We start from the raw sequence: 15,164 nt of genomic DNA on the forward strand, positions 1-15,164 counted from the left end.
GCACTGTGCTCCTGGAGCCTGGGGATGCGCGCGCATTGGCGCTGGCCTCGTCCTGGCTGCCGCTCGCGCACGCCCGTTCCTTCTCGGCCTTTGCGTGCCTGGCTCCCCGCGCCCCCGGGGGAGCGCCTTCGGAGCCGGTACGTGCGGACCCCGGCGTCTCTGAACCTCGATTCTTTATGCGGGCGCTTGGCGCCCGGGGCATGGGAAGAGGAGGAGTCCCGGCACCTGGGGAGGGGACGTGACGTCACTTGTTGCGGGAGCGGCGAATGCCTGGAGGTGATGTCATCTGTTGCTAGGGCCCTAGGCAGAGGAGAAGCTGGGGTATGTAACGTCATCTGCGGCTGGAGCCGTTGGGCACAGGCAGAAGAGGGGCGGGGCCCGCTTACGTCATCTGTTGCTAGGTGATCCAGACACAGGCAGAGGAGGGGATGGTGATGTCACCTGCTGTTGGAGCTCCTGTGGTTTCCAGTGCCCAGGCACACAGCAGGTGCTTAATGTGCACTTAATGGAATCCGAATCCTAGGATGGGATGGGATGATCAGCTAGCCTGAAAGTCAGGAGAGGCCTGGCTTTCATTCCTGCCCGGGACACTCTGAGCCTCAGTCTCCTCATCTGGAAAATCTCCCATCACTGGGCTCTTGGGAGGCTCGGAGGCCCCGGGGCGGTGACTATTCCTCCCACCACCCTGGAATTGTGAACCTCTCCTTTGGCTTCCAAACCTCTCTGAACCTCAGTCTCTTCTTCTAGACCAGGAGACAGCCCGGGAGTGGATAGGAGACCTTGGGAGTGGGTAGGAGCCCCATGACGTAGGGTCTGGGGGTCTGTGTGTGGTCGAGGCCCCTAGCGCTTTCCCTTCTCTCTGCGCTCTGCTGAATCTCCTGCTCCCAGTCTGGAGGCTTCTTCTACGTCCTCTCTGTCTTCTCTCACTCCCCCATGTGAGCCCCTGTCTGCTCTGGTCAGAGCACTCTCCCATCTGCCAATCCAGCCCTTACCTCTCTCTAGAGGGGTGCAGTCTCACATCACCAGCGTGCTGTGCCCCTGCAGGCATCTCTAAGCGTGGCTGCGCCCTGCCCTGTCTCTGTCCAAGGTACCAGCTCCTCTTGGTCTCTAGTCCCTGACTCCTCCCTCCCTCTCATACCACACAGCCAAGTGGTCACCAGGTCTTTGCAGTTTTTTTCCATGACCTCTCCCTCTGCGACCACCCCTTCTTCTCCTCTGACACTGATTCCCCTTACCCCTTTCTGCCGGCCACCATTCCCCCCATCCCCTGGCCCCTGTCCTCTCCTCTGTTGCTGCCACCCTGGGGTAGGACCCCCCCCCTCCCCATCCCTTCTCCCACCTTCACTGCCCCTGCCCCTTGGGGCAGACCCTCATCGCTTCAGCCAGGACTGTTTGAGTAGCTGCTGGGGGTGGAGGTGCCTGCCTCAGTTTCCCCCTCTCTAGTCTATCCTCCATTCAGCCACCAAAGCCACGAGGCTTTGTACAGGGGAGGCCTGACAGGCTGTCCCTGCCCACTCCATTCTCTGAGCCCTGGAGGCTCTTTCTAAGCCCTCCCTCCTTGGTACTTAAGGATCTTCTCCCTTCTCCAGGCTCCTGACACCTCAGAGGCAGGGACAGCATTGTTTTTGTCTCTGTAACCTAAGCACTTCGCATAGGCTCAGCTCACATAGTAGGTGCTTAATAAAGGCATGTTGGTGGGTTGATTCATTGATTACTGACATCCTCCTCCTTCTGCCCACAGCAACCACCCTTGAAGGGACTGTCCCAGGATTCCTGGCTCGGCCCCCAGAGGGTGGCTTCCTGTGCAGACCCCCACCCGAGGAGGCCCCGAGGCCAGAGGATCCGGCCGGGGACTCAGACCCTGAGACTGCAGGGGAGATCGGCCGGCCCCAGTGAGCCCCTACTGAGGACGGCTTAGCCTTGGTGGCCCGGATGCTCGAGGAGGGAGGTGAGAAGGGGATTTGGAGTTGGGGCCCTGGGTTCGAGTCCCAACTTTACCACCTTGGACACGTCCTTTCCCTTGCCTGAGCCTCAGTTTCTCCTGCTGTAAGAGGAGGGCCTTGGCCTCCCCGATGTCAGAGGCCTGTGACTCTAAGGAGACAGAAGAGGAGAGGAAGAGGGGGAGGGAGAGGACAGGGTGGTCACCACTGCACAGGCCTGCCCCCCCACCCCCCATGACTCTTGTGTCCTCCCCCAGCTCTGCCCACTGAGGGTGCAGCACGTGCCCAGGAGGAGGAGGAGGGGGAGGATGAAGAGGAGGACGGAGCAGCCCCCTCTGCACTCCTAGCAGCCCCTTGCCAGGTAGGTTTCTGGCTCTGGTAACAAGCCTTATGTCTGTGGTTTCCATCGCCATTCCAGGGCCCCCTCCCTGGTTATCACTTGTCAGAATGGCCACTCGTTGAGGCCAGGGACCTTCCCACAAGGACCAGACCCCCCTGGCCCCGCTCTTCCCTCCGCCCTTTTCCCACAGTCCCCACTCCTTCGTTGCTTCCCTGAGGCCTGAGGCTGGAGGGAGTGCTGTCCAGGTGCCTGGGGAGGGCCATACGGCTGGCCCTTGGAGAGACAGGGCCTTGGCTGGAGCCCTTGGAGCAAGCCTTGATGGGAAAAGGTAGGTCAGGCAGCCAGGTTTGGGGGCAGCTGGGCTGTCAAGGAAGACTTTGGGGATGTAGTTTTGTAGGGGCCCGGGGGTGGCACTGCTGGTGGGGAGAATGGGGTGAACGAGAGCTTGGAGGTGGGCATTTATGTGCTTTTGGGAGGGGCCTGAGCTGTGGGCTCAGTGTTTGGGAGCAGAGGGAGATAAAGTTGGACACAGTTTGTGGATAGCTTTGAAGGCCCGGCCCTGGCTCTTGGCTGCAGACTGGTCCATGCTGGGGCTGCGTTGGCCCCTCTGTGCTGTCCAATGAGGGGAGTCCCGGGCAAGGATTAGAGTCACAGCCACAGGGTAGCCAGAGTGTGATCTCGACTCTCAGATCCCTGGGCAGGCCTCGGCCTCTAGCCTCTAGCCTCTAGCCTCCAGCCTCCTGCCATGTGCTGCCTTCTGACAGCATGTGTTATCTGACCTCCCCTGGGCCTTCCTGGCCACCCCTAACTCACCTTGGTTTTCCACTGCCCCGGGCTGTCCTGAGCCTCTCAGCTGAGGAGGGCCCCACCTCCCCCTTCGGCCTTTCACCCTTTTCCAGGCATCCCCTCTGGGGGCTTTAGAGGCTCTCCCCTGGAGGGGCCTTGTCCAGCTCCCCGCCAGGGCTGGCCCCTTGTTCTCATGCCTCTGATCCCTTCTCCCCTTTCGTGGCGTCCTCTGCTGGAGATGGTTCTAAATTTGTGCCTCTCGTGTTTCTTTTAAGCTACTTCAATTCTGCTTTGCCTAGAGAGCACAGCACCTTCTTTGATGTGGGTACTCCATGCTGAATGGTCCTGTGCCAGGGTCTCCCATGTCACACAATCGATTCCATAAGTCTTCAGAGAGACCTTGTGAGTGTCCTTGTATCACTTCTTCTGACTTCCATGTGAGCACTTGTCCTGTGTGAGTTTTCCATGAATAGCCTTTTAGGCGAATGTACATTTGGCATTCGAACCATCTGGCCAGCCCATTGTAGAGGCACTCTCTGCGGTGGAGTCTGAATGCTTGGCAGTTCGAGAAAGGACCTCAGTGTCTAGTACCATATCCTGCAAGGTGATCTTTAGAATCTTCCTAAGACAATTCAAACAGAAGCGATTCCGGGTCCTGGCACGGCGCTGGTAGGCTCTCCAGGTTTCACAGGCATACAACAGTGAGGTCAGCACAACAGCTCTGTAGATCTTCAGTTTGGTAGTCAGTCTAATACCTGTGCTCCCTCACGCTTTCCTTCAGGGTCTCCCAAACACTGAGCTAGCTCTGGCAATGCATGCATCAATCTCATTATCAAAGTGTACATCCCTGGAAAGTAGACTGCCAAGGTAAGTGAACTTATCTTCAATATTTAAAACTTCCTCATTTGCTGTAACAGATGGTTCCACCTATGGATGGTGTGGTGCTGGGTGTTGGAGCACTTATGTTTTCTTGGTGGTAATTGTTAGGCCAAAATTAGCACAAGCAGCAGAGAATTGATCCATACTTTGTTGCATCTAAGCTTTAGAAGCTGCATTGAGTGCACCGTCATCTGCAAATAGGAAATTATTCACTAACACTCCCTCCACTTTAGTGTTGGCTTGTAGCCTTTTCAAGTTGAAGAATTTACCATCAGCTGACCTGGATACCGTGTTCATCCTCATTGAAAGCATTTGACAACATGACTGAAAACATCATGCTAAAAAGCATGGGAGGAAGCCCACGGCCTTGTTTCACTCTGTTGGTGACTGGGAAAGCATGAGAGCACCATCCATTATCTAGACCCTGGGCAATCATGCTGTCATGAAACTGATGTATGATACTGATGAACTTCTCTGGGCAGCAAAATTTTGATATAATTTTCCACCAGCCCTCAAGACTGACAGTATCAGAGGCCTTGGTCAGATCGACAAATGTCGTGTACTAACCTAGCAGTGGTATTGCTGGATCAAAGGGTATTCACAGTTTTATAGTCCTTTGGGCATAGTTCCAAATTGCTCTCCAGAATGGTTGAATCAGTTCACAACTCCAGCAGCAGTGCATTAGTGTCCCAGTTTTCCCACATCCCTTCCGACATCTGTCATTTTCCTTTTTTGTCAAATTAGCCCATCTGATAGGTGCGAAGTGGTACCTCAGAGTTGTCTTAATTTGTGTTTCTCTAATCAATAGCGATTTAGACCATTTTTTCATATGACTATAGATAGTTTTGATTTCTTTGTCTGAAAACTGCCTGTTCATATCCTTTGACCACTTATCAATTGGGGAATGACTTGTTTTCTTATAAATTTGACTCCGTTCTCTATATATTTGAGAAATGAGGCCTTTATCAGAGATACTTGCTGTAAAAATTTCCCCCAGTTTTCTGCTTTCCTTCTAATTTTGGTTTCGTTGGTTTTGTTTGTGCAAATTTAAAAAAAAATTGTATGTAATCAAAATAATCCATTTTACATTTTGTAATATTCTCTGTATCTTGTTTGGTCCTAAATTCTTCCCTTATCCATAGATCTAACAGGTAAACTATTCCATGCTCTCCTAATTTGCTTATGGTATCACCCTTTATGTGTAAATCATTTTGACTTGCTATACAGTGTGAGATGTTGGTCTATAACGGGTTTCTGCTATACTGTTTTCTAGTTTTCCCTGCAGGTTTTGTCAAATAGTGGTCCAGTATACATCTTAAAACTCCACACATCCAAAACGGAACTCATTTTCTTTCCCCCCTAAACCTTTTTCCCTTGCCTGTCACTGTTGAGGGAAACACCATCCTCTTGGTCCTTTAGGCTCCCAATCTAGGAGTTATCCTGGACTCCTCACTATTTCTTACCCCCTATATCCAATGTGGTGCCAAGGCCTGTCAATTTCACGCCTGCAGCATCCCTTGTCGATATCACCTCTGCACTTCTCATGTCAATGTTGCCTCTGCAGCATCTCTGATTGATGTCACTTCTAGCATCTCTTGTCTATTTCACCTCTGCAGCATCTCTTGTCTATTTCACCTCTGTAGCATCCCTTGTCTATTTCACCTCTGTAGCATCTCTTGTCTATTTCACCTCTGTAGCATCTCTTGTTGATTTCACCTCTGCAGCATCTGTTGTTGATTTCACCTCTGCACTATCTCTTGTTGATATCACCTCTGCAGCTTCTCTTGTCAGTGTCACCTCTACAACTTCTCTTGTTAACGTCACTCTGCAGTATCTCTGCAGTACTCCCTCTTCTGTCCTCTGACATTGCCTCCACCCTCTTGCAGGTTCTCATCACCTCACACTTAGCTTGTTGCAAGAGCTACTGGGGGTGGGGGGGTCTCCCTGCCTCAGGTCTCTTCCCTCTCCATCCTCCATCTAGCCGTGAATGATCATACTGTGTCTGCTTCTTGCTCATTGAGCCCTAGAGGCCTCCTCTCCTGTTTAGAATATAAAGATCTTCTCAACCTGGCTCCTTCCCACCTTTCTAGTCTTCATACATTTTCCTTCCCTTTGTGCATGTCAAGACCCAGTGACACTCGCTTTCTTGCTGTTCTTCACATGACTATCTCTCACCTCCATACCTTTGCCCTGGCTGTCCCCTTTCTCTGGAATGCTTGGTCTCTTCCCCTCCATCTATTGGATTTCCTTGCTGCTTTCAAGATTCAACTTAGATCTCTCCTTTTTCAGGAGGCTTTTCCCAGAGCCCTCCATTGCTAGTGCCAGCCTTAATTTAGCACTAAGCATATCCAGTTGGGCAGGGACCTTGTATGTCATCACATCTTACGAAAGAAGAAATGGTGGCCCAAAGACCTAGAAAAAATCTCTGCATGTCTGCTTTGTCTCTTGTACTCCCTCGGCAGGTGTGTGCTCTGTGTTTCAGGAGCCTGTGACCTTCAGGGACGTGGCCGTGGACTTCACCCCTGAGGAGTGGGGGCGGCTGGGCCCCTCTCAGAGGCAGCTGTACCGGGACGTGATGTTGGAGACCTACCGGAACCTGGTCTCCCTGGGTAAGGCGGCTTCCCCCTGGTCCCCATCCCATAATTCAGTATCTGCTCATCTTTGCTTCCCAGTTGGGGAACAGGGCTCCCTAGGGGGCTGAGTTTGGAACTGAGGCCCAGGAATGAGTGGGTGTACGTACGTGTAGATTTAGGGTCGTTGTTTTATGTGTGTATGTATGGAGTCTGAGAGGTGGATCGGGGGTGTTTACACATACACACACATACACACACATACACACATATTAACTCAGAACTCAAAGACTCTGGACATTGACTCATCCGACGTCCTCATTTTACGGTGGAGGGAACTGAGGCCTGAGACTCAGCTCATGTGTCTCAGGGTCCTCAGACTGCAGACCCAGCTCTACTCAAGTGTGTTCTTCACTTTTGGGGGGGCGGTCCTTCAAACCCAGGCTGTGGTTATGGTCCCTCATCCTGAGGACAATGGAGCTGCAGAGGAATCTTGAAGCTGGAAGTGACCTGGTCCTGGTGCCTTTCACCCAGGCTCTTTCTCCTTGGAATGAGGGCTTGGTACCAGCTGACCTCCAGGGCCCCTTCCAGATTTGTCTTTGGAGGTGGGCAGGAGTGTCCCCAAGGCCCAACGATCCCACCCCCCCAGCAGGGGCAGGGGTATCGAGGGGCTCCATCTCAGAGATCATTCACACGACACCGGGGCAGCCTACAGCTCGGTGTCTGCCAAAAGGCTGGACTTGGAGGGTCAGCTCCAGAAAGGCCCAGGCCTCTAATGGGTCTGAGAGGCTGGGATGGTGGAGGAGGGTACTTTGATTGAGGTGCAGCACAGATTTGGGCAGAGAGGAAGTCTGTGACAGAGGGGACAGAGGCCCTTGGGAAGAGGGCCCAGGAGGAGTGGGGACAGGCAGTGCAGGCAGCCAGTCAGACAGAGCAAAGGATGAGCCCTCAGGGACCCAGGGAGCAGAGGAAGGAAGGTTTGTGAGGACTCCCAGGCAATAAGGAGGGGTGCTTCTTCTGCACTTTATGTGGCCAAGGACCTTTGTGGAGGCCCCAGTGGGTGGGAAGGGCTGCTGGGGCCTTAGTGGAGCTGGCGGGAAGCTCACACTGGAAGTGGTATCCACCTCATTGGGAGCATCCATCTCTCCTACTACCTGATTTCCCAGATGTGTACAGCGAGGCCCAGAAGGGTTTGGCCCAAGACTGCATAGGTAATAAAGGGCAGCATTCAAACCCAGGTCCTCTGACTCTCAAGTCTGGGCCTCTGAGGATGCCATCTATGAGTGTGGGTGTGCACACGTTTATGTGTGTGCATGTGTGTGTTTGAGTATTTGTGCGTGTGCATATATGCACACAAGTCTTCATGGGGGGGGTGTATGCCCATGTGTAAGAGTGTGCACATGTGTGCATGATGACTGGGACCATGTGTACACATGTACTCATGTGTTTGTATGCGTGTGCTCACATATGTCTGCATGGTGCAAGTGTGTATGTGAGCAAATCTACACATGTAAATATGTATGTGTGCAAGTGTTAGCATATACTGTAAATATGTGTTTGCCTGCTCTGTGCATACATGTGTTCCTGTAACCTTTATTTACATATATGTGCATGTGTTCAGTGTAAGTGTATGCGTATGTTTTGTATACATAAGCGAGTGCATGAGTATGTGTATGTGTGTATATATGTGTGCATGGGTGCCTTCTGTGTAACTGTATGTGACTGTGTGCGCTTCTGTGAATTGTGCATGTGTGGGCATATTTGTGTGTACCTGTATGTATGCATGTAAGCATATGTGTGTGCATGTGTGCTTGTGTGTGTCAATGGGTGTGTATGTTGATGTGTGCATGTTTGCATGTATTTACATTAGAGTGCATATCTGCATGTGTTGTGTGCCTACATGTACCAGGATGTACATATTAATGTGCGTGTGTGTGCATGTGTGTGCAAATGGATGTTTTGTGTATATGTGTCTCACACACGTGGTTCTGCCTGTGTTCGTGTAGACATTTCTGTGTGTGCACATGTGTAGGCATGTATGCAAGCCTGGGTAGTATGTTTGTATGTATCTGTGCATGTCCATGAAGAGGAGTTTTCATGTGTATTTTTGTGCAGGCACATGTTTGCAGGCATGTTTGCATACAAGCATGCATGTGTGTTTGTATATGTGTACACATATACATGCACACACATGCCACTGTGCATGTGCATGTGCTTGTATGTGCACCTGCTTTTGTGTTTGTGTACATGTGTGTATGCTTGGGTAATTTTTTGGTGCAGGCATGTGTGTGTGCCTGTGTATGCATGTATGTTTTCACACAAGTACACACATGTGTACCCATGTGGACTTCTGGGTGTGCATGTGTTTGTGCCCCTATATACGTCTATTGTGTGCACTTTTGTGTGTGCATGTTTGTCTATGCACTTCCTCGAGTGTCTACATATGTGTATATATGTGTGCATATTTGTTTTGCGCCTATCTGTGTGTGGCATGTATACTTTTGTGTGCATGTATGTGTGTGAGTGTTTCTGGTGTGCCTGCTTTTGTGTGTTTGTGTATGTCTGCATTTGTGTGCTCGTATTTGCGCGTGTATATCTGTGTCTACATGTGTGCATCCATGTTTTTCATGTGTCTCTGCATGTGAGTGTGTGCACATCATTGTGCATTTGTGTGTTGGTGTGTATGTGCACACACCCATTTTTGCATGTTTCCATGTTTGTGCACGTGCATGAAGTTTTGTATAAGCATGCATATTTGTACAGTGGATTGTGTGTATGTGCATATTTATGAGTTCAAGCATGTGTACGTGTGTGTCTGCATGAATGTGTTTGTGTATGTTTGTGTGTGCGTGTGGATTTATGGTTGTGTCTGTTCATGCATGTTCTTGTGTGTTTGTGCATGAGAGTGTATGTATGCATCTGAGTGTGCATGCATGAAGCTGCTTGCATGTGGGTGCTTGTGGGTTTTCGAGTGTGCACATGTGTGTGTTTTCCCAGACGTGTGTCTTTGTATGTGGGCTTGTTGTGTTGTGTGTGTGCATGCAGACACTTTTGCGTCTGTGTATGTGCATCTGTGTGTTAGCGTGTGAGCATGTGTGTATGTGTATATGTGCACACACCCATGGGTGCTTTTATGTGAATGTTCCTTTTGCCTTTTTGTAGTTCCCAACTCCTGTGTTTACATTTCAGTGTCTCCACACAGCTCTTGTCTTTTTAGTTAGTTAGTAAACATTTATTAAGCACCTTCTGTGTACCAGGCACCATCCTGTGTTTTCATCAGGAATTCTGGGAAGGCCTCCATCTCATTAAAGATCCATTTCCTGTCTCTCACTGCATGCTTTCACCATCCACGTTCGTTGTCTGCCGGAGTTTCTCTGCCTTGTTTCTTACGAAGCCTGTGCGCGTCCTCTCCTTGGTGTCCCCGTGTGTTGCGTGGCTCGTTTCCTCGGGATTTCCCATTTTTGTCCTCTTACTGTGCACGGTTGTTTCCCGGCATTCCCAGGCCAGCGTGTGTGGCCGTTCTTCCTTCAGCGGGCACCCGCTTGATTCATTTACTGCCTCCTCGAGGGTCTGGTGCTGTGTTCTGGCACCGCTCTGGGTCCCGGGCCTTGAAGCGCTCTGTTCTCGTATGAGGGCTCTCTTAGCCTTAGACCTCTCAAGGGCACATGCCCTGCAGGGGCATTGTTGGGTCAGAGGGGAAGAATTGTCTTGTTTTCTCTCAGAATCCCAATTTTTCCTTAGAATAGCTGGAACACAGCTCCATCCCCAGTGTGGTAGTTTGCCAGCATTCCTGTGGCCTTCCAACAGATACTTGGGACAACACCCGTCTGTCTTGTTGCACAAACTTTCTTTTGGTCTGCTTGACCAGCCACTGGCAACAAGCCAGGACCGAATAGGGGCAGTGGATGCACACGGCCCCCCCCCCGGTTTGGCTGTAGTACTCCCTCACTGCATGAGGCAGAGAAAGAAATAGCTGCTCAGTGCTGGGCAACTGTTTACACGATGGCGAGGACTTGGAAGGAGGCAGTGCATCCCCAGTGAGAGGAGACAGGGGAGGAACGTAGCCTTACTGGTCTGGCTCGTCGTGCTGGGTCAGAGGGACCGTCCGGCCCCAGCGAGGGATGAGGGGGCAGTGGACCCCCTTGGGGCCAGCATGTCCTCATTTGTTCCAGTTAAGTTTTCTCGTGGCAGCCGGTCCAGTGCTCAGGCAGGGTCATACGTAGTAAGAATGGTGAATCCAGAATCCAGAACGGAGTTACTTAAGTCTCCAGCAGGCTACTCTTGGCACTGGAAAGTTCGCTTTAAACAATATTTCTGCATGAAAAGTCCAGATTCCATAGAACGTGTGGGCACAGAAAGCCCTGTTAAAATCGGATGAATGCAGCTGAAGTTCCCCTTTCCACGACAATCCTGTCTTGATAGCCCCCCTTGCACTTGCCGGGGCCTCTCCCTGTGTTTTGGGGTTTTGTGTTCCTGCTTCCGTGAGCTTACTGCTCCCGACAATAGAATGTGGACTTGGAGACCGTGACTGCTTCATGTTCCCTATTGTGTCCTCGGGGCTTGGCCCATAGTAGCTATTCACCAAGTCCTTGTGGAATGAACCCCACACCAAGACAGCCTCATTTGCAAGGAGACAGTAGAAGCCATCCTGTGAATTCAGGAGTAAAGCAAGGAACTCCCTCCATGCAGCTGTAAGAAAGAAATCAAAGGAATGTGTATTGGCAGAGAAGGGTGGGACCCTAGGGACTGTGGTCATTTGGTCATTGACCCCATCAATGACGCAGAGGCAGTCCTCTGCAGTTTTGTTATGTGCAGAGAGCAGATGCGCCCAGGGCATCGACTCGCAGTGGGCCTGTGGTAGTAGCATGGAGAAGTGGCATTTTACAGAGAGCAGGTGGGGAAGAGAAGGGGTTACGCGTCCGAAGGGGCAGCCTGGGGCCTTCCTCCCTGGCCTTGGTGCTGCAGCTGCTGGGCCTTCCAGCGTCAGCCTGGGGCAGTGTCCTCCTCAGATCGCGGTGGTGGCCAGAAGTCAGAGCCAGTTTCTTCTACTTGGTAGCGGTGGCAGCAGCGAGGTCCGAGCCAGGCCTGTCACAGGCAGTCTGAAGTGGTCCCTGTCTACTGATGGTCTGACAGACATTCACAAGGATGAGGTGGTGGTGTGTGATGGGGCTGTGCTGGCCTCGACGTCAAGAACACCCCCGGCTCCGCTCTTGGGTCTTGTACACGCCGAGGTGGCACCCTGGCTGAGTCACCTGACTTGTCGGCTGTACTGAAGGGCAGAGGATATGTCACTGGGCTTTCCCCGGCAAGGGCAGCCGTAGCTGGAGCAGAATACAGATAAATCCCCTGCTGAGGAGGAAGAGGGTCACAGAAGGGGGCAGACTCCCTTAGGGGATGGGAGTCACCAGCTGAGGGATGGAAAGGCCGCGTCTTCCTCAGCAGCCCCACAAAGAGTGACGGTCCTGCAGAATGGGGTTTGATGCTCAGACTGTGAAAAACGAAGATGTCCCGACCAATAGTCTAGGGGGCCGGGGGTGGTTGTGTTGTGAAGGGCAGGGGACTGAGGCCGAGGAAGATGGAAACTGAGACTGTGGTCAGAGAGAGATTTCAGAGGCCACCTGCCTTTGTGAAGCACCCGTGAAATGCTAGGCACTGTGCCAGAGCTGGAAATACAGAGGCAGAAAGAAAAGAACCCCTGCCCTCAGGGAGTTTCCATTCTGCTGGAAAGGAGCAGTGCATACAAAGTGAAATACAGAGCACAGGCACAGTAATCTGGGAGCAAAGGGCTGATGGTCGTGTGAGCCCTGGGAAGGAGGAGGAGAGGGGCGGCTCCTGCTGCGGGGTCTGCTGACTGCAGAGGCGGATGCTCAGGCCAGGAGAAGGGGCTGGGCCAAGAGGCGGCCAGGTTGGTCAGTACCTGATAGTCCCTGGACAGAAGACACAGTGAAAGTGACCGGTGGTGAAGGCAACCCTGAGCTTCTGGCAAGGGTCGGCGTTTGTGGCCCTTGTCCTAGAGAGGACTGGTCTTGGGCAGCTCCGGGGGTACCGAGAGCTAGGCCGTGGCTTTTCTCCGAGGGCAGAAGGTGCATTCCACTGCTGGGTGGAGTGAGGGGACCCAAAGGGCAGCAAGACATGGGATCAATGTCCAGCTGTGTGACCTTGGACAAGTCACGCTTCCTCTCAGCCTCTCCTTCCGTGACTGTAAAGTGGGGCTCTAGGGATCACTCTCTCATTATCAGTTACTGTCCAAGGTCTTTGTAAACCTTTAAGGGCCATAGAAGTTTAAGGTGTTACTGAGCAACCCTTCACAAATCACTTCCCCTCTGTTCCTCTGTGTCTTCATTTCTAAAAAGGGGATAATACGATCTATGCTATCGGCAAGCCAGAGTTGTGTAGCATTAGCCTTCTCTGGGAGCAGTGGCCTACACTCCCAGAGACAGCCTAGGAGGTGGCCTGGGCCTGGGCCTGTGTGCGCCATGACCCTGGCACAGGTGCCAGATGACGGGGGTCTCTGCTGCTCTCTTCTTTCTCCTTTCACTCTGTCTGGTTCTCCCTAATGCAGTCTTTTTCCATCTTGCAGCCCAGTCCTCCTGTGTGTTTTTCTGACCCTTTTGTGTGCCCCTCTCCCACAAATCTGTTAGCCTCCTTCCTCTGTTCCCATTCTCTTGTGGGTGTGCCACTTTGGGTGATGGCATTACCTTATTCCCACCACAGCTGGCTCAGGGAATTAGTAATGTTTACGTCATTTCATTTTCTTTTAGACTGTGAGACGTAGACCGAGACCAAGGCGGTAACTCCAAAGAAGAACCATCCCAGGGGCTGATAGAGAGACTTAGGATGGGTGATGTGTGCCACCTGATTGGGGGGAAGCTGATGGATGTGGGATCCAGACCCAGAACAGCAAGGAAGAAGCCAGGAGAGACGGTTAAAGCAAGTGAGAGGAGACCAGAAGCCGATACTGGGGAGAAAGAAGTCTTACAAATGTAAAGGACGTGGGAAGGGCTTCCAACCCTCATGGTGCACCAGAGGCTTTGTGCTGGACAGGAGCCTTCTGATGGTGGTTGTTTGGTTGCTGGCCTTCCTGCTTGAAGAGGACCAAAATGACATCACTGTGTCTGGGTCAAGGTATGGGGTGTCTCCTTGTGGTTGATTGGACCAGTAGGAGCTTGGAAAGCTCTACTATAGCTCAGGTACAAATAGTCCATGTGAACATTTAGAGTGGAAATGTCTTTAAATTGGCAGACCTCACATTTCTTTGTAGCTACTGCAATTCAGCTTTGAGGGCAGATAGGTTGGGCAGTGCATAGAGCTCCGGGCCTAGAATAACAAAGACCCAAGTTCAAATCTGGCCTCAGATACTTACTAGCTGTGTGATCCTGGACAAGTCACTTAACCCTGTTTCCCTCAGTTTCCTCATCTATAAAATGAGCTGGAGAAGGAAAAGCAAACCATTCCAGTGTCTTTGCCAAGAAAACCCCAAATGGGGTCACAAAGAGTCAGACGTGCCCAGAATGACTCAACAACAAAAATTCTGTTTTGCTCCTAGAGCACAGCACCTTCTCTGATGAGGGCGTACCATGCTGAGCGGTCCTGTGCCAGTGTCTCCCATGTCACCCGATCAATCCCAGAGTTCTTCAGAGAGACCTTGAGAGGGTCCTCGTATTGTTTCTTTGGACCTCTTTGTGAACGCTTGCAGCCTTTTCAAGTTAAATCATTTACTGGCAGTGAGACAGCTGACCTCGATGCCATTTTCATCCTTGTTGAAAGCATTTGACAACATTGCTTAAAAGCATGGGAGCAAGCACACAGCCTTCCTTCACTCCATTGGTGACTGGGAAATCCCAAGAACGCCGTCCATTATCCGGAACCTGAGCCAGCGTGCCATCATGAAATTGATGTCCGGCGCTGATGAACTTCTCTGGGCAGCCACATGCTGACGTAATTTTGTGTAAGCCCTCACGACTGATAGTATCAAAGGCTTTGGTCAGATCGTCACTTCTACTGCTGGCATTTCTCCTGGAGTTGTTGGGCAGCAAGCATGATGTCACCCGTTCCTGGGCCGTTTCTGAAGCCACACTGGCTCTCAGATGACCGTCTTCCAGGTGAAGGATCAGCCCATTAAGGGGGACTCTGGCCAGAATCTTTACAGCAATGACTAAGAGAGAGACCCCTCCTGTGATTGTCACAGACCTTTACAGAGATGGACAATGGAGGCATCCTTGAATCCTGGGGGGATAACCTCCTCTTGCCATATAATAACCTAGAAAATTTCAGTCAGCTTTTGAATGAGCCCTGGACCCCCTGCCTTGTAAATCGCAGCTGGAAGAGAATCAGTGCCAGGAGCTTTGCCACACTAAAGTAGCCTAGGGGCATTTAAAACCCTTTCTTCAGTTAGAAATCTGACTAGAGAGGGACTGACTTCACCCTGAGGTAAAAGGTCAGTGGCTTCAGCACTGATGGATGAGGGTCTGTTGAGGACATTATGGAAGTGTTCAGCCCATCTCTCTAGGGTCAGGTCCTCATCACTAATCAATGTGGCTCCATCAGCGCTGAGTAGCTGAGATGCAGTGTATTTCTTTGGCCCATAAATAGCCCTTAAGGCATCATAAAAATGCTTTGGATTGTTACTATCAGCATAAAACCGAATCT

General features: G+C 51.5%; 2 protein-coding genes across 3 annotated transcripts in view; both read left to right on the plus strand.

Annotated features, from left to right (window-relative positions):
• The window catches only part of LOC114040947 (zinc finger protein 850-like), a 155,544-nt gene that overhangs the window by 19,248 nt on the left and 121,132 nt on the right, over positions 1 to 15,164 (plus strand). The window lies entirely within an intron of this gene.
• Positions 166 to 14,084, plus strand: LOC114040933 (neurotrophin receptor-interacting factor homolog). 2 transcript variants are annotated; one of them, XM_027859176.1, is made up of 6 exons: positions 166 to 321; positions 1,742 to 1,948; positions 2,198 to 2,301; positions 6,428 to 6,554; positions 13,277 to 13,640; positions 14,062 to 14,084. In XM_027859176.1, exons 2-5 carry the CDS (start codon positions 1,933 to 1,935, stop codon positions 13,288 to 13,290), a joined length of 261 nt encoding a protein of 86 aa, XP_027714977.1. In that variant the 5' UTR covers positions 166 to 321; positions 1,742 to 1,932; the 3' UTR covers positions 13,291 to 13,640; positions 14,062 to 14,084. The 2 variants fall into 2 exon arrangements, with proteins under 2 accessions (XP_027714977.1, XP_027714975.1); XM_027859174.1 differs by lacking the exons at positions 13,277 to 13,640; positions 14,062 to 14,084 and adding an exon at positions 6,959 to 7,027.

Source organism: Vombatus ursinus, unplaced genomic scaffold, assembly GCF_900497805.2.
Source record: "Vombatus ursinus unplaced genomic scaffold, bare-nosed wombat genome assembly UNPS02014159.1, whole genome shotgun sequence".
NCBI classification, from domain to species: Eukaryota; Metazoa; Chordata; class Mammalia; order Diprotodontia; family Vombatidae; genus Vombatus; species Vombatus ursinus.

Excerpts from the sequence above, each read along its gene's own strand:
- LOC114040933 (XM_027859174.1), top strand. Across the intron at positions 2,302-6,427 it reads TCCTAGCAGCCCCTTGCCAG|GAGCCTGTGACCTTCAGGGA; the intron begins GTAGGTTTCTGG and ends TCTGTGTTTCAG. Across the intron at positions 6,555-6,958 it reads CCGGAACCTGGTCTCCCTGG|GCTGTGGTTATGGTCCCTCA; the intron begins GTAAGGCGGCTT and ends CTTCAAACCCAG.